This window comes from Bufo gargarizans, chromosome 6 (genome assembly GCF_014858855.1).
Source record: "Bufo gargarizans isolate SCDJY-AF-19 chromosome 6, ASM1485885v1, whole genome shotgun sequence".
In the NCBI taxonomy this organism is placed as follows: Eukaryota; Metazoa; Chordata; class Amphibia; order Anura; family Bufonidae; genus Bufo; species Bufo gargarizans.
In genome coordinates, this window is record NC_058085.1 from 111,207,102 (window position 1) to 111,232,475 (window position 25,374).

General features: G+C 46.1%; 2 protein-coding genes across 3 annotated transcripts in view; one reads left to right on the forward strand and one right to left on the reverse strand.

Annotated features, from left to right (window-relative positions):
* Positions 1-332: 332 nt before the first annotated feature.
* On the reverse strand, positions 333-17,055 carry LOC122941763 (outer dynein arm-docking complex subunit 4-like). Of its 2 annotated transcripts, none has more exons than XM_044299177.1 (12): positions 17,012-17,055; positions 14,562-14,693; positions 12,206-12,359; positions 10,046-10,107; positions 9,110-9,269; positions 7,654-7,875; positions 6,694-6,895; positions 5,565-5,651; positions 5,232-5,428; positions 3,429-3,529; positions 1,202-1,277; positions 333-479 (listed from the first exon to the last, which is right to left on the reverse strand). In XM_044299177.1, the coding sequence occupies exons 3-12, from the start codon at positions 12,324-12,326 to the stop codon at positions 466-468; spliced, it is 1,242 nt and encodes a 413-aa protein (XP_044155112.1). In that variant the 5' UTR covers positions 12,327-12,359; positions 14,562-14,693; positions 17,012-17,055; the 3' UTR covers positions 333-465. The 2 variants fall into 2 exon arrangements, with proteins under 2 accessions (XP_044155112.1, XP_044155111.1); XM_044299176.1 differs by lacking the exon at positions 17,012-17,055 and adding an exon at positions 16,820-16,988.
* Positions 17,056-21,345: 4,290 nt separating this feature from the next.
* Positions 21,346-25,374, forward strand: part of LOC122942008 (dnaJ homolog subfamily C member 7-like) — a 36,524-nt gene continuing 32,495 nt past the window's right edge. Inside the window, 1 exon segment of the mRNA XM_044299503.1 lies at positions 21,346-21,410. Within this exon segment, the coding sequence (XP_044155438.1) occupies positions 21,346-21,410 (65 nt within the window).

The window sequence follows — 25,374 nt, forward strand, 5'->3', positions numbered from 1 at the left end:
TTCAATAGTTAACCTACCCTATTATGTTTTGTCTTCCCATTGAAGGTATACACTGTGAGAGTTCCACCTTTTTTGTGGCGGCGCTCTGCCGTGATTTCTTATACTTTATGTATACCACCTAAATGAAGACCAATAAGACACTCTATTCTCCTCCACAGCAGAAATGGAGCCCTATGAATACAGTTGATGTATACCCCAAGAACTTTTCCTGGCCTCTATCTATGCCAGATTTGAGCCATACTACTGTCAAATGACTTGAAGGAATGAGAAGAATGACACAAGATCTCAGAAATACATATGGAAAAGTGAATATTTCATCACCGTGATTTATTCCTAGTGTTTAAATAAATGGCAACGAGTTCTGCATGGTTCAGTCTGCAGGTGTAGTCCTCCTATTACTGAGTCCCGGCAGACTGTGCCACATGGTGATACGGGACCGTGCCCACAATGATGCTCCTCTCCACTTCATACATTGTCCTCTGGAAAACAAAGAACATCAACATAGTCATCGTCTTCTAGGAAAAGGTCAGAATCCAAAAGCCAAAAAGAAGACACATCTACTGCTCCTCTGCATAAGTTCTCAAGATGAACATTGGGTGAAATATTTGAAGTCAGTTTTGCTTGAGTCTGGGTTGTCGTACTTTATGCCACATTTGCCAAATGTTCCATGTTTGATAAATTTCTTATCCCTAAACCTAACACTTTTGTCTAGAAAAGCTACTCCAGTTTTCCTACTCCACCCTCCTACTGGAGTGATATTAAGACTTTTAAAAAAAGTTTCAGTGCTAAATCTAGAGTGAAACTCATTACGTAGCTAAACATGCCCACTTTCCTGCCCATATGACTGGAGTGAGTGGTGTAAAAATCCAAAAATGTTCCATTCTGTAAATTTTTCAAGCCAAAACTCTGATGTGTGATAAATCAGGGCAAAGGACCTCACTATGTATTAAAAATCATCCACATGTTTGGCCGCAATACAATTTTTTTTTAAATGACCGCCCGAATCCCGTCCAAAACAACTGGTATCCGGGGGTGTATACCACTGGAGGGAGGTGCACCAACTATAATGGGAGCCTATGGTTAGGATAAAGGTGCAAGCTAAATGCAATGTGAAAGTAGCTTTACTGTTCTTTGATACTTTATTAGTTGTCTAGAGTGTTCCTTTAAGCTTTTTATTACCAGCCCAGTATCGGTCACCTACCGACTGGGTCATCTTCTGTCTCACTGTCTTCTGATTTATTCTCCTCTGTTGAATCTCTTTTTGCATCTTCAAGGGCCTTGGAAAGTACAAGAATGACAGAATTGTCTTTTAGTTTATTATTAGATTGTAAGACGTTGGATAAGAATAATGACATAATAGTAGTACAGTAAAAAAAAATAAACACCAATAGAAGTCCATTTATATTAGGGGATAATACAGATGCCCTGCAGCCAGCGTTTTACATGCCTCAACAGTACCTTACCTCCTATTGAGCCAGACCATAGAGCAGCAGGGAGGCCGAGCACTAAGCTGCTTTTACTGCTTTCTAACAGGAGAAAGTTGTTTTCCTGTAGCCACCACTAGGGGGAGCTCATAGTGATTTATACAACATCTACCAAGTACAATTGTAGCTGCATAAATTCATATGTACTGACCTCCCCCTAGTGGTGGTTGAAATTTTTTTATTTACAATTAGAAGGAAAGTGGAGAATTTGTCGATCACCGGGGGAAGATTAATCAGTGCATTTATGCCAGCTTCATGGTATAAATACATTGAAAAATATGTTCCGGTCATGCTTAAAGGGACTGTCTCCCATCAGCAAATGACATTTATCATGTAGAGAAAGTTAATACAAGGCACTTACTAATTTATGGCGTTTGTCCATATTGCCTCCTTTGCTGACTTTTTTCCACCTTTGCTCATTTTGCCATCACATTATACACTGCTTGTTTCCATGGTTATGACCACCATGCAACCCAGCAGTGGTGGTCACGCTTGCACAATATAGAAAAAAGTGCTGGATTATGCGCACTCCTGTGGTCCCAGCCACAAGAGAGGCCAGAGATTTTTCCTATATTGTGCAAGCACGGCCACCGCGGCTGGATTACAGGGTGGTCGTAACCATGGAAACATGCAGTGTATAATGTGAGGGAAAAATGAATCCAGCCAGCAAAGGAAGCAGTATGGATAATAACAATACATTAGTAAGTGGCTTGCATTAACTTTCTCTACATGATAAACGCCATTTGCTGAAGTGAGACAACCCGTTTAACAGTGTTTTTTCATTTTTTTTCCCCAAAAATAGCTACAGCCAGGTATTATCTGAAAGCCTCCAGTGAAATCTAACACACACTACAAACTTTGCCTTTTTTTGTTTTTTATTACTTTTGGCCATAAAAAGTGCGAAGGAAGCTTTAGAAATATGACAGAAAACAACGCCAGATCCAACTTTTCCACATCAGGAGACCTTAGGTTTGGCGTGGGGCAATGTTAAATCTGCTACGGGGCTCTATGATTTCTGTGTATGCCCATATCTTGTTTAGAAGGCAGGAGGGACGATATAACAGAAGGTCCATCACAATGACTGCCAGGGACATGAGGGAAGAGATGATAGGGAGCATTCTGAAGTAATCAGGCGTCAAATGTGCAATGGACTGCAACCCCATGAGATATCAATTCCTGGTCTCCAATAAAAAGGCACTGACAGGTTAGAGGAAAAACAGATGAACTTTGGAAAAAAAAATCCACGCACTTAGTAAACATGTAGATTCTGGAGCAGTTTTAGATTTTTAGTTGGAGGTCCTCTTTAATATGGCACAAGTCCTGACCAGGCAGGTGAAGCAGATTTAGAAGATTATTAGCTTTTGACACTGGCTTCATATCATCATTTAATCCCCTTGTCTAAGGAATCCTAATTTTTTACCACTGGGAAGATCAGAGTGTTGAACTATACCAGACAATAAGGGGTTCAGGGGGGTTTCAGGTAACGTAAGTTTTTCCCTATACAGTGCATAAAGGATAACTTCTTATCGGTGGGGTCTAACCACTCTCGAGAATAGGGGCCCTATAACCCATGGGGACCCCTAAAATGGATGGAGTGGCAGGTCGAGCATGTACACTGAATAGCTAGGTTGGTAGATAACTGTTAGATAGGTGGGGGTCTAACCTATCTCCTATACAGTGAAGTGCTGTTCTCTGTTATGTTTGGCGGTCCCAAAGACTGTGTATGCTCGATATTCCCTCTATTTACACAGGAACTCCGTTCTTCAGATAGTGGGGATCCCAGCGGTTGGGCCCCCACCAATATAACAGTGGAGTGCTGTACTCCGTTACCTCTGGCAGGGACATACCCTTTGAATGGAGTGGTGGTATGCATGCTCGACCACTGACCCATTCCAGTGGATATAGGAAAACGTCTTGTGACTGGACTCCTTTCAGTATACTCACAGTAATGATTGCCTGCTCGGCATCTTTATTGTCTACAGTTCTTGCTTTCTCTAAGGCTTTTTCAAAGTTGATCACGGCAGACTGATAATCCTTTAATTTTACTAAATTAAAAGAGAAAAACAATTATAGAAGGTCAATAAAGTACCCATGTAGAGCTCATGTGCAGCACTTCAGAGAACCACAGGCCTGGCCGAATATTTCAGGCCATTCTTCCCTCTGTGACTGCTCCACTTACAATAAGACATTGGTTTTCTAGTAGATATTTCTTTGCCCACATTTGTCGGCCTACTGCTACACAGCAGATTTTCTTAAAGGGGTATTCCGGTGATTTCAAGTTACCCCTTTTCCACAGGATAGGCGATAACTATTAGATCGGTGGGAGACCTACCACTGGAACCCCCACGATCATGAAAACGGGGCCCCCATACCCCACAGACCCACTCGAAAAGAACAGAGTGGCAGGCTGGGCATGTGCACTGCCTCTTCTTTCATCTATAAGGAACTGCCGTAGTAGCAGAGCCATGTGTTTGGCTATTTCCGTAGGGGTCCAATATAGATGAGTGGAGAAGCAATGTACGTGCTCAAAGTGCCACCCCATTCACTTTAAGGGCCCTGCATGGTACACGACCCCCGTTCTCATGATCAGTGGGGACCCTGATCTAATAAATATTACTTGGAATGCCCCTTTAAAGTGTTTTTATACATTTAATGTGTTCACATGTTGCAATGTTAAAATGTACTAGAAGGGGAATACAGGCGGTGGTGGGGCAGTACGGTTTGCACATGCCCGTCCATAGGCACAGTATGAATAAACAGGTCTACCTGAAGAATTTAAAGAAAAATTGCACTATACATTACCCGATTAAAGGGGTTGTCTCCTAAAAACACCCTCTTTTTAAATGGCAGCCGATATGCATGTCAGCTATGAGGGTCCAGCTTTTTCTATTATTTCCAGGGAGGCCCGTTCTGGCCAGAGTTTTGTGGCATGGCCGCCAAACAAATAAAAAAAAATGTCCTTGCAATGCATGAATGGACAGGTCTGCTAGATTTACTGATATATGGGGGACCCAAGTGGGAGACCCCCCTAAATGATGTCCTATTGCTCTAACAGGATATATAGATAGGGGAACAACTCAGTGGCCTGTAGGCACAAAATACTCTCCTGCTCTCTCAGGCACGAGAGATGGTGGTGCACACTGGTTAGAGAAGTTGGACCTGCTTCAAACAGAGAAGTTAGGCGACCACTGCCTCACCTCAGACGGCATAAACTTAAATCCATTCCTAACCCTCAGGATGAGATGCTGCCTACTGCAGGGTTGCACACCCAAATCGCAAAGCGAGTAAACGCTTTGAGAAAGCGACCGCGAAACACGTGTTGGGATCCAGGACTGTTTGGTCTGTATTCACTTTTACTGCATGTTTTTCCCCTATGTCATTTTAGCGTTGAGGCACTATGCACTTTATATATAGGGCTGTGTTGATTACCTTTTCTCACAGTCTGGGAATTCTTATTGCAAAGTGATGTGTAATATAATGTAACAGACCTGTAGAGATCATCCTGTGTGATTTAATGCTGCTTATGTATACGGATTTCTATGTTTTATACAAGTGTATGTCCAGTAAAAGATTTTGTATTTCTATAATTTATGCTGTTTTGGTTAACTACTGCAGGGTTGCCCACAGACATTAGGCCAACTGAATGGGCAATCTAACCCCAACAATTTTTACCCTAACAAAATGGTAACTTAAACATCCTTTTCCTGCAATTAATCCTTAGTTTTTACATAGTATAAAAGGGTTTACCTTGGGCCTGTGCCACTAGGACACTGGCATTGAGCTGCCACTCAACATCCTCAGCCATTTCTGCTTCTTGTTGAGATCTCGCACCATAGTCTCTTGCTTCTTCAAACAATTCAAGCTCCAGATAGCATCTACCGATTTCATGGAACAGCCAAGTCTTATCTAAGCTTGAAGATGCCAAAGGAATCTTCTCTTCCCATCTACAGTCAGAGGGATAGGAAGCAAAATAAATAATCTCCTGACTTCAGGACGACCTGCCCAGCAAATCCAGGACGGCAGTTTTCCATACTAAGACAATGTTTGCACCATAAATAAGAGACTAAGAGACATACTTACACTTTTACTGCTTCTTGAAACTTTCCAATCCGTGCATAAACCCTTCCTATGTTGTCCAGAGCACGGGATTTTGATTCTGGTAAATCGCTGAAAAACAACAATGAATTTAATGATCAACCATAGCTGCAAGAAACGGGAACTGGTTAAACTGAAATAAAGATAGTGGTAGAATTAATGGAGACAGACACACGTAGACATAAGATCATCTGTCACGGCTGAGGATGGGGAAAACCCTCAGCCGTGCGATGCCAGAAGATGTTAAGCGCTGCTTGGCCAGGACGACAGAATTAGGGAGCAGGTCACCTCCTATCGCGTCCCTAACCTGACCCTGACTCCTAACCATATGAGCCAACCCTGAAGGTGGGAGGGCTCATACACCGTATGCCTTGGGGTCCCTACTAGCCCTCAGGATTGCCCTGGAACAAGGAGCAGGGTAAGACGGCCTGTTCCTTCTGGACACGGAGGAACAGGGGTCTCACTGGCCAAGCTGCAGGGAAAGGAACATAAACAGCCTATGGATATGGCAGGAGGCTGAAAAGCACTTCCACACCTACCTGCCACAGACACTCAGACTGGATCCCGTGCAAGACAGCAAGTGTCCACACCCAAACACAAATGGACACAGCACATACACAAACACACAGGAACCCAGATCCATAGGGCATTGCGTAACAAAGGAAAACATCAAATGAACATCAACATAAACCCAAGAGTCACAGTTTGTTTTGTTTATGACCACAAGGGTGGCCCTCACTAGCAGATGGTATTCACAGGAGGCTGCTCCAGCTAAGCATGGCTGAAGCAACCCACTGAGACATGCCAAACACAGAGGCTTTATAGGCCTAAGTGGCCACACCCACACAGACACACCCAGTGTCTCACACATCACATATCACACACATCACATATCACACACAACCGCATGCCCAACATAGCAAGCTGCCTTGACACAGCTCAGAATGCTATGCTGCCACATACATGCTGTTGCCAGCGGCAATCACAGGTGAGGCAAATACCACAGCCCTCACCAGTGATTGACAACCAAGCCAAAGACCGCTGACAACCGTATGCGGTTCAGGAGTCACGACCATAACTATGGCCGTGACATCATCACTGATAAAAGGCTTACCTTTCATTTGCTATTTGGAGGTCCTTCTTGTGACTCTGTAGTGCCTCTTCCATCTGTCCCATGTCCATATGAGCGTTGCCGATGCAGCCATAAAGGTAACCTATCAATTCCTGTTTATTTGGGTCATCTCTCCAAGTCTGAATGTTCTTTAACACTTGGCGGGCTTTCTTGTAACTCCCTTCTGCATTTCCATTGGAGAGTACTAGAACAGTCAGAAAACACCCCAGTGGTGGTTAGCCAAAACAACAAGGCTAGGGCACCACAGCAAAACCAGCAATTTGTGGTAAAACGCAGCCATGACCACAACCCTTCATGAGAAGCCTGGCGATCATCACAAAAAATAAAAAATAAGTTCTGAAACAGTGAAAACTCAACCTTTCTGGGAATTAAAAATAATGGCCTATTTTTATTTGGTGAGATCCCGACTCCCGACACCCCTGCTGGACAGATGAATGAGGGAGCGCTGTGTCCCTTGTATTGTTTACCCTTAGCGCCTCTTGCTGTGTCCCCTACTGCAACTCAGGTTATCAATATTAAATGGGGTATTCCAAAATTTGGATAATTTCAGCAACCAAACCCATAATAGTATATGTATTATATTTAGTATGTTTATTTGAAAGGATTGTGATTGGGTGTTCCTGTTACTACAAGTCATCCACATACAGAATCGTTGTTTGCCGGCAGCAGAGGCCGTTTAGAAAGCACGATCTGCTGCCGGCAAAAAATGATTTAGGTAACCGCGCCAACCATCTATTACCCCATAAAAGAGCGTTTTGTTTGTTAATCAAGTAATAAACAACACCTTTATACCAGCAGATTATTGCTAACGAACGCTCATTACCTAATCTGCCCGAAGATCGGGCAGTCTAAAGGGGTCTTAAGTGTCCCATCTACTTCAAAGTTGATAAACATCTATTCTCGCAAGTGTAACCATCTCATTATCAATAGATTAGTACATACACATCTCAATCTTTTCCATGTTCTCGAAAATGTACTGATTGCGATCAGGAGGTTTACTACGTTCCCGGTTCCACTTTTGTTGCAAAATTCTGCGGTCCCTTTCCCGGGCGTAGATAGGCTTCTGCTGCCTCCAGAACTCAGTGCGTGTGTCCAGATAGGTGATTGCACTCAAGATCAGGTCCTGCAGTTTTAACCCACTTCTCGTGTTTCCTTTCACTAACCCTGTATCCATGTAAAGTAAAACAATTTACAGATCTGCATATATTATTATACATAACCTGCAACACAAATTGTGAATGCACCAGCTTAGCAGATGGTGACAAAACAAGCTCCAGTTTACCCCTTGGACTCACAAGACGTGAAAAACGGCAGAAAAAAAAAAATACGTCCAAAGTCTTAGAAGCAGGGACGGACTGGGAACTTACAGTGGCCCTGAGAAAAAAAACTAAAAGTAGTCCCATGTTGTAGGCGGGTCCAAACTGAAAGAAGGTGGGGCAACACAAGTAGGTGGGGCAGCAATACTGTAGTGCAGCACAAAGTACCACCCCAGCAGAACCAAGTACCACCCCAGCAGAACTAACTACCACAGTGCAGCACAAAGTACTGCCGCCCCCGTTGCAGTATACCACTGGATCTCTGTAATGTGGACTTAAATTCAGTAGGGCACCTGCGGCCGCCAGCCAGGTGGATAAGTAATTTTAGCATTAATTAATCAGGGTATTGGCCCTGTAGGGTTTATGGCCAGTCTGCCCCTGCTTAGAAGATCCAAATTCTGTAAAAAGTAAATATCAACATACTATGAGAGTGCTGTGGTTTTTAGATCTGCAGTATGTCCATTTATGCTGGGGATTTCAGCAGCATATTTCACCTTTTGAAATGAACAGACTGCTTATTATGATATGTGGCCTGATTTACTTCATGAAAATTTAGATTTTTATAAATATTTGGGTATTTTTATGTAGGTTTTTGGGTTATAATGTGGGAGGGACATATTGATTATGCCTTGAAGTATTGTTGTAGGCTTGTGTAAACTTTATAAAAACCTATTCTAAATGTGGTAAAAAAAACTTCTTGTAATATACAGTACTTGAATTTTCTATATTTTTTTACTTTTCCTTGCAAAATAGGCACATTACTGATGCGCCATACCAGGCTTTAGCGGAGCGAGGGCAGGCAGGAGCAGAGATGTGCTATGCAAGTTCTTGTCCCACTCCACTAAAAGCCTTGCATGGGTACAGACAGGGGGCAGCGATGTGAGCTCTTGCCTGTACAGCACTTAACGTGGCCCTAGCGGAATCTGTACAGCTGACATGTTAGCAGTGTATGAGTCTATAGATTCAAAAGCGCGATAGCCACCTGAAGTTCAGGTAACTATTTCTCAAGGAATAGAATAGATTTTAATACAGTTTGCTTGAATGTTTAGGTACATTTTAAGAACTTTAAGCTAACCACCCACCTTCATCCTTTAACAGTGTCTCCAGATACTCCATGTCATTGTAGAGCTCTCCCAGCAGCTGGCGGGCAGTCTTTTGGCTTTTCAAAGGGTCTGCCTTCTTCTGCTGCTTTGGGTCTTTTTTGGGTACCTTTGCTGGTGCTTTTTGTTTCGCCTTTTTACTCTATTATCAATGTCAAGAGAAAACATACAGATGCTATTAATCCTTTTGCTGCCATGAAAATGTACACATTGTCCATATGCACCCATCTTCACATATTCCCCAGAAATAAACATACAAAAACTACATAATGATCCAGATACCAGTCGAAAAAAATATTCTGACTAAGTGCAGGGGGTAAACTGCTCTGAACACCTAAGGCCTCCTGCACACGAACGTGTGCTGTCCGTTGCCATAATGCGGATCCGAAATACATGGGCACCGTTCCGTGGGCATTCCGCATCACGGATGCGGACCCATTCACTTGAATGGGTCCGCAAATCCGGAGATGTGGAATTGTGCGGAACGGAACCCTACGGAAGCCTTACGGAATGCTTCCGTGGGGTTTCGTCACGTACTTCCGTTCCGCAAAAAGATAGAACATGTCCTATCTTCTTGCGGAACGGCCGGATTGCGGACCCATTAAAGTGAACCCACCGTTCGTGTGCAGGGGGCCTAAATGTGATTACATGTCCTCTCTGATTGGTAAGAGGGGAGATAACATGGATTATATGAAGGAACTTTTCTCTATCCTCCCCTAATTCCCCGTGTCCCTGACTATCTGACTTGTTGCCAGTGCTGACCGCTGGAAGCTCCTGGTGGAAGGAGAGGAACACTGGCAGGTCCAAGTAGCTGGAACTGTGCCCACAGGAGGGAGTAGAGCAGTGGTAGGCGCGGGCCGCCACCATATTCAAACATCTAGGAGCTGCATCTTGGTGGAATAAAACCTTGTTACTCACCTCTTCTTGCTTGCTAAGAAACGCCATGCCCTTCTTGTTCTCTAACTTTACAGAGGCTGGAGCTAAATCAAGCAAATGAAGAGATCTTTATTTACCAAATCTTCATCATTTACATGTGCTTTATCAAGTCTATTATACCACTGGGTTATATTAAAGAGGTTACCCCATGATTAAAGTCTATGGACATCTTCTGGGCAATTTTTTATGATTGCATTTTAGTCTTTGAAAATTTTCTGCAGTTTTTGTGAAACAGGGGTTACATTTCAGTCTATTTGCAGTGATTTTTTTGCTTACAGTGAGTGTAGGCTCATGTGTAGCTCTATTCTCTAATCTCCTGACCTCAAACACTCATTGTAACTAGATTCCTATCAAACTGGTAAGAATTCACAGATAAGGCTTCTATCTGACCGGACTCACTGTGAAAAGAAAGCCTCCTGGTCTGCAAATACACATCTGACATCTGTACAGAGACAAGGGCTGAAAAGTTAATAAAGACCAACTGAAAATATGATTTGTAGCCCAAAATGAGTAGAATGCAATAATAAAAAATAAAAATTACCACCCAAAGCATTTAATGTATAAAATAAAAAAAACATACGTCATCTAGTACATGACAATCTCATTCTAAGAAAGCTAGAGCCAGCCCCTCAGGGGATGTGTACTTTCTGCTGCAGCTCTCTTCCTGTAACTGTCCCAGCTTCTAACAGTAAATACAGCTGGTGGCAGTTAAAGGATGGATTTGAACATGTGCGACCACCTCAGCAAGGTGGACAGAGAAGTAAGGAATAGAAGAAACAGCAGGTATTGCTATACAGATACATTTCAGTGGCTATACTAAATCTTGTCAGGCCAGAGATGGAGTGGATTTAATAGTGATTTCATAGACCACTTGAACTTGTCATCTGTGTAGTACAGCACGAGTGGAGCCTTGACTATAAAGCACTTGGGTAATCAAAACAACCAAGATTTGACTCATCCAGCCAAGGTCTATTTTTCAGAATGGATCTGCCTCATGATTTTTCATTAAATCTTTGTAAGTCTTTCCAGTAGAGCGTTCCGAATCTCCTACATATACAGTGCTAGAGAGCACATAGGAGCTCACTGTATACACCGCATGCACTTCCTCTAGTGGTCATGGCAGGCAGCTAAAATGTACTCATTTAAAGCGTCCCTCTGGTTCAAGAAAAAAATAATAATAATAATAATCACATTAACTGGGGAACGAACCGAGCACTTACCTGGCGCCTTCCTTGACCTCATTTCAGGACAGCTTCACCAATTCCCACCCTCGTCTTCTGCCATCCAAGATGGCCACACTACTTCTCAAGACTACCTGATGCATTTGGTTGTCCATAACATTTAATGCTTGTCCACCCCTGACCTCAGATTGGCCAGCACTGTTCACATGAGCAGTATGCATCAGGCAGTCTGAGAAGTGGTGCGGTCATGCTGGAAGGCAGAAGAGGAGCATAGGAATTGGCGGGTCTGCACCAGGTAAATGTTCTGTCCGTTCCCCAGTTAAAGGGCATCTGTCAGCAGATTTGTACCTATGACACTGGCTGGCCGCTGAAGACATCTGTGTTGGTCCCATGTTCTTATGATGTTTTGATATATGCAAATGATTCTCTAGGAGCATTGTGGGATGTTGTTATTACACCTAGAGGCTCTGCTCTCTCTGCTACTGCCACGTCCTCTGCACTTTGACATTAGAAGAAGTCAGGGCCAGGCATGGTGGTGTTTTCACTGCCTGGCCCTGTCAATCAAAATGCAGAGGGCGTAGCAGTTGCAGAGAGAGCAGAGCAATGGCAACACCCCCGTTGCTCCCAGAGGCTTATTTGCATATATTAAAACATCATTTTTTTCAGCAATGCAGGCACATATAAACATGGGACCAAAACTGATCCCTTCAGCTGTCAAGCGCACATGCAACAGGTCAGCCAGTTTCATAGGTGCAATCCTGCTGACAGATGCCCTTTAAAGGGGTAAAATATTGATGCGCTTTCCTCAGGGTAAGTCATCAATATCTGATCGGTGGAGGTCCAGCTCCTGGCACCCCCATCAATATGCTGTTTAATTTGTGTTTTGTATTTCCTGTAAGGCATTTACAATAAAAAATAATCACTTAAAGGCTACTTCACATATGCCACCAGCAATACTTACTCCCAACAGAGTTCTCAATAGCTTCCTGAGCCTTCTGGATTCCTAAACGAAACTCCTGGAGTTCAGGGCGTAGCTTGTACCCTCTGTGATAGAACACAAGGGCAAATTCAAAGTCGCCCATGGCATAGAGAGCCTCTGCTTTCTGGTAAAGACCCTGTAAGGAGAAGAAAGGAGCTTCTGAAGATACTGATTGGCCCTTGGCAGTGCAACACAATTCATGGGCCCTAGTTCAAGAATTCAGCTTGAGCCCCCTTCCCTCAGGACTTTGTGGCCAGGGGCAGGGAAGCACATAGCCTTTGTGATGCCTGAGGTAAAAATTGAACCGGCAACCCCCCTATGCCAAATTCTTGACCTAACCCCTTCCCTCCAGCCAGAGGTGTAACCACCTTAGGGCCGACCAACCCTACAGGCCCCCGAACTTATATACAGTACAGACCAAAAGTTTGGACACACCTTCTTATTCAAAGAGTTTTCTTTATTTTCATGACTATGAAAATTGTAGATTCACACTGAAGGCATCAAAACTATGAATTAACACATGTGGAATTATATACATAACAAAAAAGTGTGACACAACTAAAAATATGTCATATTCTAGGTTCTTCAAAGTAGCCACCTTTTGCTTTGATTACTGCTTTGCACGCTCTTGGCATTCTCTTGATGAGCTTCAAGAGGTAGTCACCTGAAATGGTTTTCACTTCACAGGTGTGCCCTGTCAGGTTTAATAAGTGGGATTTCTTGCCTTATAAATGGGGTTGGGACCATCAGTTGCGTTGTGGAGAAGTCAGGTGGATACACAGCTGATAGTCCTACTGAATAGACTGTTAGAATTTGTAATATGGCAAGAACAAAGCAGCTAAGTAAAGAAAAACGAGTGGCCATCATTACTTTAAGAAATGAAGGTCAGTCAGTCTGAAAAATTGGGAAAACTTTGAAAGTGTCCCCAAGTGCAGTCACAAAAACCATCAAGCGCTACAAAGAAACTGGCTCACATGCGGACCGCCCCAGGAAAGGAAGACCAAGAGTCACCTCTGCTGCGGAGGATAAGTTCATCCGAGTCACCAGCCTCAGAAATCGCAGGTTAACAGCAGCTCAGATTAGAGACCAGGTCAATGCCACACAGAGTTCTAGCAGCAGACACATCTCTAGAACAACTGTTAAGAGGAGACTGTGTGAATCAGGCCTTCATGGTAGAATATCTGCTAGGAAACCACTGCTAAGGACAGGCAACAAACAGAAGAGACTTGTTTGGGCTAAAGAACACAAGGAATGGACATTAGACCAGTGGAAATCTGTGCTTTGGTCTGATGAGTCCAAATTTGAGATCTTTGTTTCCAACCACCGTGTCTTTGTGCGACACAGAAAAGGTGAACGGATGGACTCTACATGCCTGGTTCCCACCATGAAGCATGGAGGTGTGATGGTGTGGGGGTGCTTTGCTGGTGACACTGTTGGGGATTTATTCAAAATTGAAGGCATACTGAACCAGCATGGCTACCACAGCATCTTGCAGCGGCATGCTATTCCATCCGGTTTGCGTTTAGTTGGACCATAATTTATTTTTCAACAGGACAATGACCCCAAACACACCTCCAGGCTGTGTAAGGGCTATTTGACCATGAAGGAGAGTGATGGGGTGCTGCGCCAGATGACCTGGCCTCCACAGTCACCGGACCTGAACCCAATCGAGATGGTTTGGGGTGAGCTGGACCGCAGAGTGAAGGCTAAAGGGCCAACAAGTGCTAAGCATCTCTGGGAACTCCTTCAAGACTGTTGGAAGACCATTTCAGGGGACTACCTCTTGAAGCTCATCAAGAGAATGCCAAGAGTGTGCAAAGCAGTAATCAAAGCAAAAGGTGGCTACTTTGAAGAACCTAGAATATGGCATATTTTCAGTTGTTTCACACTTTTTTGTTATGTATATAATTCCACATGTGTTAATTCATAGTTTTGATACCTTCAGTGTAAATCTACAATTTTCATAGTCATGAAAATAAAGAAAACTCTTTGAATGAGAAGGTGTGTCCAAACTTTTGGTCTGTACTGTATGTGTGTATATATATATATATATATATATATATTATATATCACCAACCCTACAGTTCTTCACCCTTATATACATATAACACCAACTCATTCTCTAGTTCCTCTCTGACCCCTCCTGAACAAACTTCTAAGACAATTGATGCCCAAATGAAAGTTCAACTTTGATTTGGTTGTAAATCAAGAGACGTCAAAGATGGATTGGAGATTCGGGCTGTTGGATATTAAATATTGTTCTCTACTGTATAGAATTTATCTTTCAGTGGATGTCAGTAGACTCATATGTCACAGTACAGCTGGTACATGGACTTACCCTGAAGAAGTCTTTCTCTTCCTGTAGAGAGGCCTCTGCATCCCTTAAAGCAGATTCTGGGTCTCCAAGCTTCAGGAAACATTTAGACCGGGCCACCAGGCAGTGTTTCTCTGTTGGCTGTGTGTCGAGAGCCTACAAAAGAGATTAATAAAATACATAAGAAATGTACAAAGATGTCCCAGTGTCAGGCAGGACACTGAAAACTTCTCATGTGCCCAAATAAAGCTCAATTTTCACCTCAATTGTGTATTTTCAACACTCCTTGGATCATCTATGCCAGTCTTACGCCTCATGCACACGGCAGTATCTGTGTGGTACGCACCTGAAATATAGCACCCATAGAATTCTATAGGCCCACACCAGACCTCAGTGTGCCTCAAGTTTAACATAGTTACATGTCTCATGGACTTGTCTCCAGCACATGTTGTATTATGGATAAATTCCATATGTTGCCTCGTATGTGTCCGTTAACCCTTCTAATGCTGCAGTAGAGCACACAGAGGCACAGTTTGGGCCCACAGCAGGTTATGGTCCCTGTATTACAGATCCTCAAAGGGGTTGTTCAGCTTTTAAACACTTTTGGGCAGCCACTAGGGTGACCAGACGTCTGGCTTTTGGCCGGACAGACCGGTTTCCTGGCTCCTTGCCTTCCTTCCGGCGCAGGGCCTGGACGGACACTGGGAGCCCACCTTTCTGTGGCTCCACGCTCTGAGAATGTGGTAACTGGCTGAGTCCTTCTCTCACCCCCAGTCAATCCCTAGAGCCGGCTGACATGTCACTGTGTGACTGACTGAGGGTGAGAGAAGGACTCGGGGCCGGCCAGCAGCTCACCCTAAAGTAGCACTCCCACAAAAACGTTATTCTCTGACCTGTTAGAAAAGGTACTTGATGTAAACTGTAGTGAAGGTAATTTTCTTACCAGTGCCTGTATTTCTGAGTTATCCCCTTCCTTCTGAACCTCAGCTGTGTCATGTGACCAGCACTCTGTCTCTCTAAATAACACATCATCGCATGTGTGGACAGGAAGTCAGTTTCTCTATGTATTCCTATGGAAGCCTCAAGGTCAATCTTATAGGAATGAATAGAGAAGTAACTGACTTCCTGTCCTGTGTCAGTTGGAGATCAGAGTGGTGGTCACATAACACAGCTGAGGATCAGTCACTGGGGAGAAGATTACCTTCACTGCAGTTTACATCATGTACCTTTCTAACAGGTCAGAAAATACAAAATGTTGTGGGAGTGCTAAGGTCTCCCCCTCTTTTTTTCTTTCTTGCCCAGCTGTAAGTGGAAGGGGGGGGGGGGGGTGGCTTAGTGGAGTTGTGAGTGCGATCCCGTTGTCTTCCTTTTTGGGGTTCAGCAAGTGGCCACCCTATAAGCCCCACCTGCACCCCTCCCCTTTCCCCCTACTGCCTGACGGACCTATGCAGAGAAGCATACATACTACTCTACTCCACCGTGCTCGTGAGCTACTGGAGTGAATGGGGGGTCACATGTGCCCCTGCAGCTAAAAAACTGACAGCAGTGGAGAAGTGTCCCTCCGGCGGCATGTGACCCAATGATGTGCTGCTTGGATGTCACCTCAACAATGTCACATATCACCCCCTTCTACTCTGGAAGTTGACAAGCAGGGAACCAGAGCGTGGTGGACTGAAGAAGTCAGAACTGGGAGCAGGTACATATGCCTTCCTCCGGAGGTCTGGAGGGTGGGGGCTGCCCAGTGGACATCATAGATCATAAATGTTTGATTACTAGGGGCCCCACAACCACCAGAATGGGCCCCTGCTGCACAACTGCAGTGAGGAGGCCTTTGGATGGAGAGGCGATCAGTCATGCATGGTGCTGCTCCATTTGAAGTCTATGAGGCTGACATAGACAGTAGAGTGCGCCACTGCTTCATCCCATAGACAGACTCTCTAGAGATCAGGGAGCATGCTCGACCATCGCTCCAGTCAACCTCCTAGGGTCATATAGTGAGGCGGATCGGGGGCCTCAATCCCAGTGATCCATGGGATCCCAGCAGCTGGGGGTCAGTATGTGGGAATTCCCCCTTCAGTCCAGCAGTGTGAATGAAGCCTTATAGTGTTACACCCAGCACTGCCATTAGAATGCCAGCAGTCTGTATAGTGAGAATGGGCAGTGCCTGCTCAGCCAGCACTATAAAGGTCATCAATGCTGCATATTGGGGAATTGCTCTTTATTATGCAGTTTCTCTGATACTTCCCTCTAGCCCAGCACTCTGCCTGCGCCCCGTCCCTTACATTACTGAAGCTTTCCCTGGCTTTGTCGTACTCCCCCTTCTGGTAGAGCTGCTCCCCCTCGGCCATGTAGGTGGTGAAGCTGCTGCGCGGGGGTCCCTGCTCTCCGTCCGCCTCTTCTGCCATGATGCGGCCGCTCGGATCTGCGCAGCGCTGCTGTTATTCCTCAGTGTTGCTAGAAGCGTACGCTGTTACCTGGCAACCGGGAAACACGCGTCACGTGGTCAATGAACTCCTCGCAGCCGCTCAAAAACAGAAGTGAGGAGGGGCGTGGCTAGCATTCCCTGTAATTCCAGGGAGCGGCCACGGGGCGGCAGTCGTGTACCATGTGCGTGCGCCCTCCCATCAGCTTGTACTCTGAGAGGCTGTGATGGCTGAAGGGGATCCTTAGCTGAGGGGGTCAATAAATTGTAAAAGACATGGCAGAGTATAAAAAAAACGAATAGCTGGTTGAGTGAGTATAACTTTTTATTATTATTTTAAATCCTCCCCTGCACTTTACAAACAAGTCAGACAATTCCTTTAAGGGGTTCCTTCACCTTCCAGGGCCTTTAAGGCAGACCTGTGGAGTAAATCCTACTTACCTGATCCCGCCGCTGGGTTCTGGCTCCTTCGCTCCCCTGGTCTCCCTGAGTCAACATCCGATTTAACAGTCGTCACGTGGCCGCTGAAGTCAATGACTCCCCACAGCTGTGATGGGTCCCCAGGAGTCACTAGGTCATGCGACGCAATGCAGACGTGGTTAAAAGCCAGGACCACGCCAAGAAGGGATGTGTCCATTTTGGGTCATTGTGTGTGGTCAGCTGCCGTGACTGTCCGCTTGTGGCTCAGCGCCATTGAATGGCCCACGGCATCTGAATTGAACAACGGTGGTAGGAACGATATACGCGCCAAATTTTTACAGCTTCAAAATCTGCCGTGTGAATAGACCCTTAGGGAGAAATGGATCAAGGATGCTGCACCAGAAGTGGAGTCATTTTGGCTGTTTTGTCGGTTAAGTAGGAATTTGTGTTAGATTTATCATGTATATGCGAGGGTTTGCCCTGTGCCCGGCGAACTGCTTTCACTAAGGGCTCATTCACACGACCGCGCCGTGCACACGGATGCCGCCCGTGTGCATTCCGCAATTTGTGGAACGCACGTCCTATTATAGAGTATATGCTTTAAAGGGAACCTGTCACCGGGATTTTGTGTATAGAGCTGAGGACATGGGTTGCTAGATGGCTGCTGGCACATCCGCAATACCCAGTCCCCATAGCTCTGTGTGCTTTTATTATGTAGAAAAAAACGATTTGATACATATGCAAATTACCCTGAGATGAGTCCTGTCTCTGAGATGAGTCCATCAAGAAGGAGCCCAGCACCGCCCCGCATCCTCAGAATCTCCTCCTTGCTCCTCGACGTCAGAAAGCCAGAGCTCCGTAATCTCGCGATGCGGGAGCTAGCGCATGCGCAGTTCGTTCCCTGAGGCTGAGGCCAGCACAAGTAAGGAACACTATGATGTCACTGCGCATGCACTAGCACGCGCTTTGCCAGATTACGCCGCTCTCGCTTTCTGACCTTGGGGAGCAAGGAGGAGGTTCTGAGGATGCGGGGCGGTGCTGGGCTCCTTCACGATGGACTCATCTCAGGGACAGGACTCACCTCAGGTTAGTTTGCATATGGACCAAATCGTTTTTTTTACACAATAAAAGCACACAGAGCTATGGGGACTGGGTATTGCAGATGTGCTAGCGGCCATCTACCAACCCATGTCCTCAGCTCTATACACTAAATCCCGGTGACAGGTTCCCTTTAAACGTCCATGTTACGCAAACAAAAACGTATGCTATTTTTTTGTATCCGTTAAATAAAATAAAATATCCGTTTTTAAAAACAATGTTCATGTCAATAAAAATATTACAACATGTATAAATAAAGTAATCTTTAAAAAAAAATAAAGTATACAGACGTTTCTGGATGACCCTTTTGGGACTAGATATGTTTGTGGGTTTGAGCTCTCTGAAGTGATATATATTTATATAGTCACTGATGCTAATTTCATTGATTCAGAAAATGAAATAAATAGTTTTTCAGAGAAGACTGAAAAAGAAAATGAAACACCGTTACTAGGTGCAACTAGTAAATCATCTGTGTGAAAAATATGCGGCCTTAGGGTACTTTCACACTAACGGCAGGATGGATCCGACAGGCTGTTCACCCCGTCGGATCTGTCCTGCCGCTATTTCACCGTGCCGCCAGACCGCCGCTCCGTCCCCATTGACTATAATGGGGACAGGGGCAGAGCTCCGGCGCAGCACGGCGAGAGGCCGTCGGACTAAAAAGTCGGACATGTCGTAGTTTTAGTCCGGCGGCCTTTTGCCGTGCACTGCCGTGATGCCGGAGCTCCGCCCCCGTCCCCATTATAGTCACGCAAAAACACAAATGCAATCGCACTCTGCAACCTGCCTTTATGCTGGATGTTGAATAAGGCATTGGTGTACATTTTGGCCAAAGCGTAATAAGCCACTCACCACGTCAAGGTCGCCTTCATGAGTGGTCCCTAACACTAGTTCCTACCTGGCTTATTACGCTTTGGCCAAAATGTACACCAATGCCTTATTCAACATCCAGCATAAAGGCAGGGCAGAGTGTTGGTTGCAGAGTGCGATTGCATTTGTGTTTTTGCGTTTGTATCTGTATTTTGCCATAGCAATCTGCACCTGCATAGGGTTGTGCTGGCTGAATCCCCCATATTTTTTCTTTGTAGTATATATTGGAGGCGTGGCGATCTCCAAGCAGCCATGCACACCTGACCAGTTAGTATGCCCTGGAGGCTGGTTTTAAAGTCAGTATTAGGCCTCATGCACACGACCGTTGTGTGCATCCGTGGCCGTTGTGCCGTTTTCCGTTTTTTTCGCGGACCCATTGACTTTCAATGGGTCCGTGGAAAAATCGGAAAATGCACCGTTTTGCAGCCGAGACCGTGATCCGTGTATCCTGTCCGTCAAAAAAATAGGCCTGTCCTATTTTTTTGACGGACAACGGTTCACGGATCCATTCAAGTCAATGGGTCCGTGAAAGAACACGGATGCACACAAGATTGGTGTCCGTGTCCATGATCCGTGGCCGTAGGTTACTTTCATACAGACGGATCCGAAGATCCGTCTGCATAAAAGCTTTTTCAGATCTAAGTTTTCACTTCGTGAAAACTCTCATCCGACAGTATATTCTAACACAGAGGCGTTCCCATGGTGATGGGGACGCTTCTAGTTAGAATACACTACAAACTGTGTACAAGACTGCCCCCTGCTGCCTGGCAGCACCCGATCTCTTACAGGGGGCCGTGATCAGCACAATTAACCCCTTCAGGTGCGGCACCTGAAGGGGTTAATTGTACTATCATATCCCCCTGTAAGAGATCAGGGCTGCCAGGCAGCAGGGGGCAGACCCCCAGTTTGAATATCATTGGTGGCCAGTGCGGCCCCTGGCCCTAAACTGGGACTCCGATCGGAACTCTGCTGCCACCAATGATCGGGGGGGGGGGAGAGATGGGAGGCCGCACACTGGCCACCAATGTTGTTAATGCTATAGGAGGAGGGGGGGCCGATGGGGGGCGCACACTGTGCCACCAACGAATTATTACAATAGAGGGAGGAAGGGGGGGGGGCCGGGGGGAGCGCACACTGTGCCACCAACGAATTATTACAATAGAGGGAGGAAGGGGGGGGGGCGGGGGGCCAATGGGGGGCGCACACTGTGCCACCAACGAATTATTACAATAGAGGGAGGGAGGGGGGGCGGGGGGCTGCACACTGTGCCACCAACCTATTATTACTATAGAGGGAGGGAGGGGGGGCCGCACTGGCCACAAATGATATTCAAACTGGGGGGGGGGTCTGCCCCCTGCTGCCTGGCAGCCCTGATCTCTTACAGGGGGATATGATAGTACAATTAACCCCTTCAGGTGCGGCACCTGAGGAGTTAATTGTGCTGATCACGGCCCCCTGTAAGAGATCGGGTGCTGCCAGGTAGCAGGGGGCAGTCATGTACACAGTTTATAGTATATTCTAACTAGAAGCGTCCCCATCACCATGGGAACGCCTCTGTGTTAGAATATATTGTTGGAAATGAGTTTTCACGATCTAACTCCGGGAGCAAGTGCAGGAGGTGGCGTACAAGGATCGTCTCCAGACGTGGCGGGAGGTAAGTGGACCCTCTGCTGTGGAGCTTGCGTGATAAGTCCCGGTGAGCCAACCGGCATTACATGTACCTCCATCTCCCCTGGATCATCCGTCGCCATCTTAGGCCATGAGGCTGCTTGGACATACAATTTCCTGCCCGGCCCGTATGTATGGTTCACGGGCGTGGGAGAGACAGCTGGCCAGTCCGAGGACGGTGAGAGCGGTGGCGGAGGGTCCGCTTGCATCAGCAAGGAACCGCCATCTCCCGGCAGCAAGGGAGAGGACTGTGGCACTGTTCCTTCCTCCATCGGCGCCATCTTGCCGGGGGCTGGCGCGGGAGTCGGCGTGGCCGTAAAATATCTCGCAATGGTAGGATCCGAGGACATAAAGGTTGACCCACGGCGGCCCGAACGTCTGACCATGATTTTCAGGTCAGTAGCATCAAATTCGTTGCTCAATATCACTGTTATAAGGGCCAAGGGTCCGGGAGCTCTGTAACGTGCGTGCTTACTGCTGCATGCTCAGGCCACGCCCCCTTCACGATCTAACTCATATCCGACAGTATATTCTAACATAGAGGCGTTCCCATGGTGATGGGGACGCTTCAAGTTAAAATATACCATCGGATTGGAGAAAACTCTGATCCGATGGTATAAAAGGGACTCCTGACTTTACATTAAAAGTCAATGGGGGACGGATCCGTTTGCAATTGCACCATATTGTGTCAACGTCAAACGGATCCGTCCCCATTGACTTGCATTGTAATTCAGGACGGATCCGTTTGGCTCCGCACGGCCAGGCGGACACCAAAACGACTTTTTTTTCATGTCTGTGGATCCTCCAAAAATCAAGGAAGACCCACGGACGAAAAAACGGTCACGGACCTACGGACCCCGTTTTTGCGGACCGTGAAAAAATACTGTCGTGTGCATGAGGCCTAAAACTGAGTCTGCTTATATAGCACCTACCAGGAGAAGTGTATAGTGGGCTCAGCATGCATGTTGGTACTTGCATCCCTGGCTCCGATGAAAGCTGTAATGGCACCGGACGGGGTTAAAAGCAGAGTGTTCTTGGCGTGCATGCTGTACCTACACTCCCTGGACTTTGTGTGGCTGTCATGGCCCATAACAGGTAGGAACTAGTGTTAGGGACCACTCATGATGGCGACCTTGACGTGGTGAGTGGCTTATTATGCTTTGGCCAAAATGTACACCAATGCCTTATTCAACATCCAGCATAAAGGCAGGGCAGAGTGTTGGTTGCAGAGTGCGATTGCATTTTGTGTTTTTGCGTTTGTATCTATATTTTGCCGTAGCAATCTGCACCTGCATAGGGTTGTGCGGGCTGAATCCCCCATATTTTAGGGAGGGACTACTATAGAAAGAATTCAACGCCCAAAGGACAAGTCCCGATTATGGGTCACATCAAGCCTGTAGTACTTAAAAAAGGTCATAGGATTAGCCCAAGCCGCCGCTTTGCAGATCTGTTCAATTGATATAGCGGCGTTTACTGCCCAAGAGGCTGATATAGTCGAGTGGGCCTTGAGGAACCTTATTTTCCTCCTGCTGAGGAAATAAGGTTCTTGTTGGTAAAACAAAGAGAGATAGCGTCTCTTATCCACCGAGCGATCGTAGGCTTCCTGGCTGCTAGACCCTTATTAGGACCCTGGAACTGAATAAAGAGGTGGTCCGACTGTCTGATCTGCTTTGTTCTCTCTAGATCAGGCATGTCCAAACTGCGGCCCTCCTGCTGTTCCAAAACTACAACTCCCAGCATGCCTGGATAGCTTACAGCTATTAGAGCATGCTGGGAGTTGTAGTTTTGCAACAGCTGGAGGGCCGCAGTTTGGACATGCCTGCTCTAGATACTGTAACATAGTAGGCAACGTTTTACATCCAGATTGTGGAACTTCCACTATTGGTCCGTGGTAGGAGAGTCACAGAAGGACAGCAAAACAACTTCCAGATTACAATGGGATTTTGAAACTACTTTTGGAAGGAACACTGGGCAATGTTTAAGGATTATACGGTCATCTAAAATTTTAAGATACGGTGCACGACAAGAGACATGCCTGGATCTCTCCCACCCTTCTAGCGGTTGTTATGGCTAGAAGCATGGTGGTCTTAAGTGATAAAAGCTTCATGGAGATACCATCAATGGGTTCGAATGGCGTCTCCATTAAAACTGTAAGAACTAAATATAAGTCCCATATTGGAATGGTAGAGCGTACGGTTGGTGAGATTCTGACTGTACCTTTAAAATATTGCTTGATTAAAGGTTGTTTTGCCAATTTTGTATCCAGAAAAATACTCAAGGCCGATATCTGCACCTTGAGGCTAGAGGGTTTGAAATCCTTGTTTAACCCCGACTGTAGGAATTCCAAAATAATGGGAACATTCAGAAGGGAATTTTGACAGTTTCTGCTCTTCGTAAAAGGTCTTCCAGGTCCTAAGATAAATTTTCGATGTCACTGCTTTCCTACCTTTTAGTATAGTGGAGATTACTGGATCTGAGAGGCCCTTTCCTTTTAAAGCTAGATGTTCAATTTCCAAGCCGTCAATCTGAGTTCAAAGACTCTGGGGTGGTGAATCGGACCCTGGAATAAAAGATCTGGAAGTGCTGGGAGAGTCCAGTATTCTTGACAGATTGAGAAGCAGAGGAAACCAGGCTCTTCTTGGCCAATAAGGAGCGATCATAATTACCTGCGCCTGTTCTTCCGCCACTTTCATTGGGGTTCTCGGAATTAAACTGAAAAGGGGGGACGCATATAGCAGCCCCTTTGGCCATGGATGAGATAGGGAATCTAGAATCTGTGGCTGGTCCTGTGGGGACAGAGAACAAAATCTCTGTACCTTCCTGTTGCCCCGATCTGCAAATAAGTCCAGGATTGGAACACCCCATTTTGCTGTGATCAGTTGGAACACGTCGGGACTCAGGGTCCAATCTCCTTCCTTTATTGTCTGCCTGCTTAAGAAATTGTCCACGAAACTTGTTCCGATTGCTCCCCTGTCTGTTTATGTATGCAACTATGGTTGTGTTGTTGGATAAGATTTTTACATGGCGTAGAGCAGGGGTCCTCAAACTTTTTAAACAGGGGGCCAGTTCACAGTCCCTCAGACCGTTGGAGGGCCGGACTATAGTTTAAAGGGGTATTCCCATCTTGGACAATGGGGGCATATCGTTAGGTGCGGGTCCCACTGCTGTGACCTGCACCTATATAGAGAACGGAGCCCCGAAAATGAATGGGAGAGTACCGCGCATGCACTGCCCATGCTCCCATTCATTTCTATGAGGCCGACGGAAATAGCCGAGCCAGCGCTCGGCTATTTTCGGCAGCCCCATAGAAATGAATTGAGGGCAGCTGCGCATGCGGCGGGGCTCCGTTCTCTATATAGGTGCGGGTCCCACGGACCCGCACCTATAGGACAATGGGGGCATATCCTAGCGATATGCCCTCATTGTCCAAGATGGGAAAACCCCTTTAACTATGAACAAATTCCTATGCACACTGCACATATCTTCTTTTGAAGTGAAAAAACACATTTCCCTATGCCTGAACGTCTCCTTCTCCTTTCTTCTTCTCCGGACTTCCTGTGACACAGCTGCACATAAGGGTTCACAGGTCTGGAAGGAGGTGCGCCTGCGCAGCAAGACGAATAGAACCAGTGGCGGATCCAGAGCTCCCCAATACTATACTGCAGAAACAGATAATACCACTGATAATATTAGTGCCACACAGAGCCCCCCATATAAAATACCCCTTCTTTGTGGCCTCAGTAAATGTCCTTATAGTGCCCCCCAATAATGTGCCAGTAAGAGGTGCCCCCATAGATGCCCCCCAATCATGTGCTAGTGAAAAGTGCCTCTCCCCCCCCACTCATGTACAAGTAATAAGTGCCACTCTCCTCTCCCCCCACTCATGTGCCAGTCTGCTCTCTGCTGCCAATCCCCCCATGTGCCAGTAATAAGTGCCAATTCTCCCCCTCCCATCATGTGCCAGTCTCCTCTCTGCTGCCACCCCCCATGTGCCAGTAATAAGTGCCAATTCTCCCCCATCATGTGCCAGTCTCCTCTCTGCTTCCACCCCCATGTGCCAGTAATACGTGCCAATTCTCCCCCCCCCCCATCATGTGCCAGTCTCCTCTTTGCTGACCCCCCCCCCCCCCATGTGCCAGTAATAAGTGTGGCAGAAAAATTGGCCGATTTAATAAAATTAAAAAAAAACACTCATACTTACCTCCGCTGCCTACACCGCTGCCTACAGAACTGCTGAAACGGCCAAAACACCCGGCGGGCCAGATCAGTGCCCTCAGCGGGCCGCATGTGGCCAGCGGGCCGTAGTTTGAGGACCCCTGGCGTAGAGGCATCTTTGAATGGAGTGCTAGAAGAACCTCA

What these genes read in the sequence shown, in the direction of transcription:
- LOC122941763 (XM_044299176.1), bottom strand. Translation starts at nt 16,942, where the DNA reads ATGGCAGAAGAGGCGGACGGAGAGCAGGGACCCCCGCGCAGCAGCTTC. An exon ending in CATGGAAAAGATTGAGATGT is followed by an intron (nt 6,896 to 7,653) that starts GTATGTACTAAT and finishes TGACTGTTCTAG; the next exon opens with TACTCTCCAATGGAAATGCA. An exon ending in TTTCAAGAAGCAGTAAAAGT is followed by an intron (nt 5,429 to 5,564) that starts GTAAGTATGTCT and finishes CTCTGACTGTAG; the next exon opens with ATGGGAAGAGAAGATTCCTT.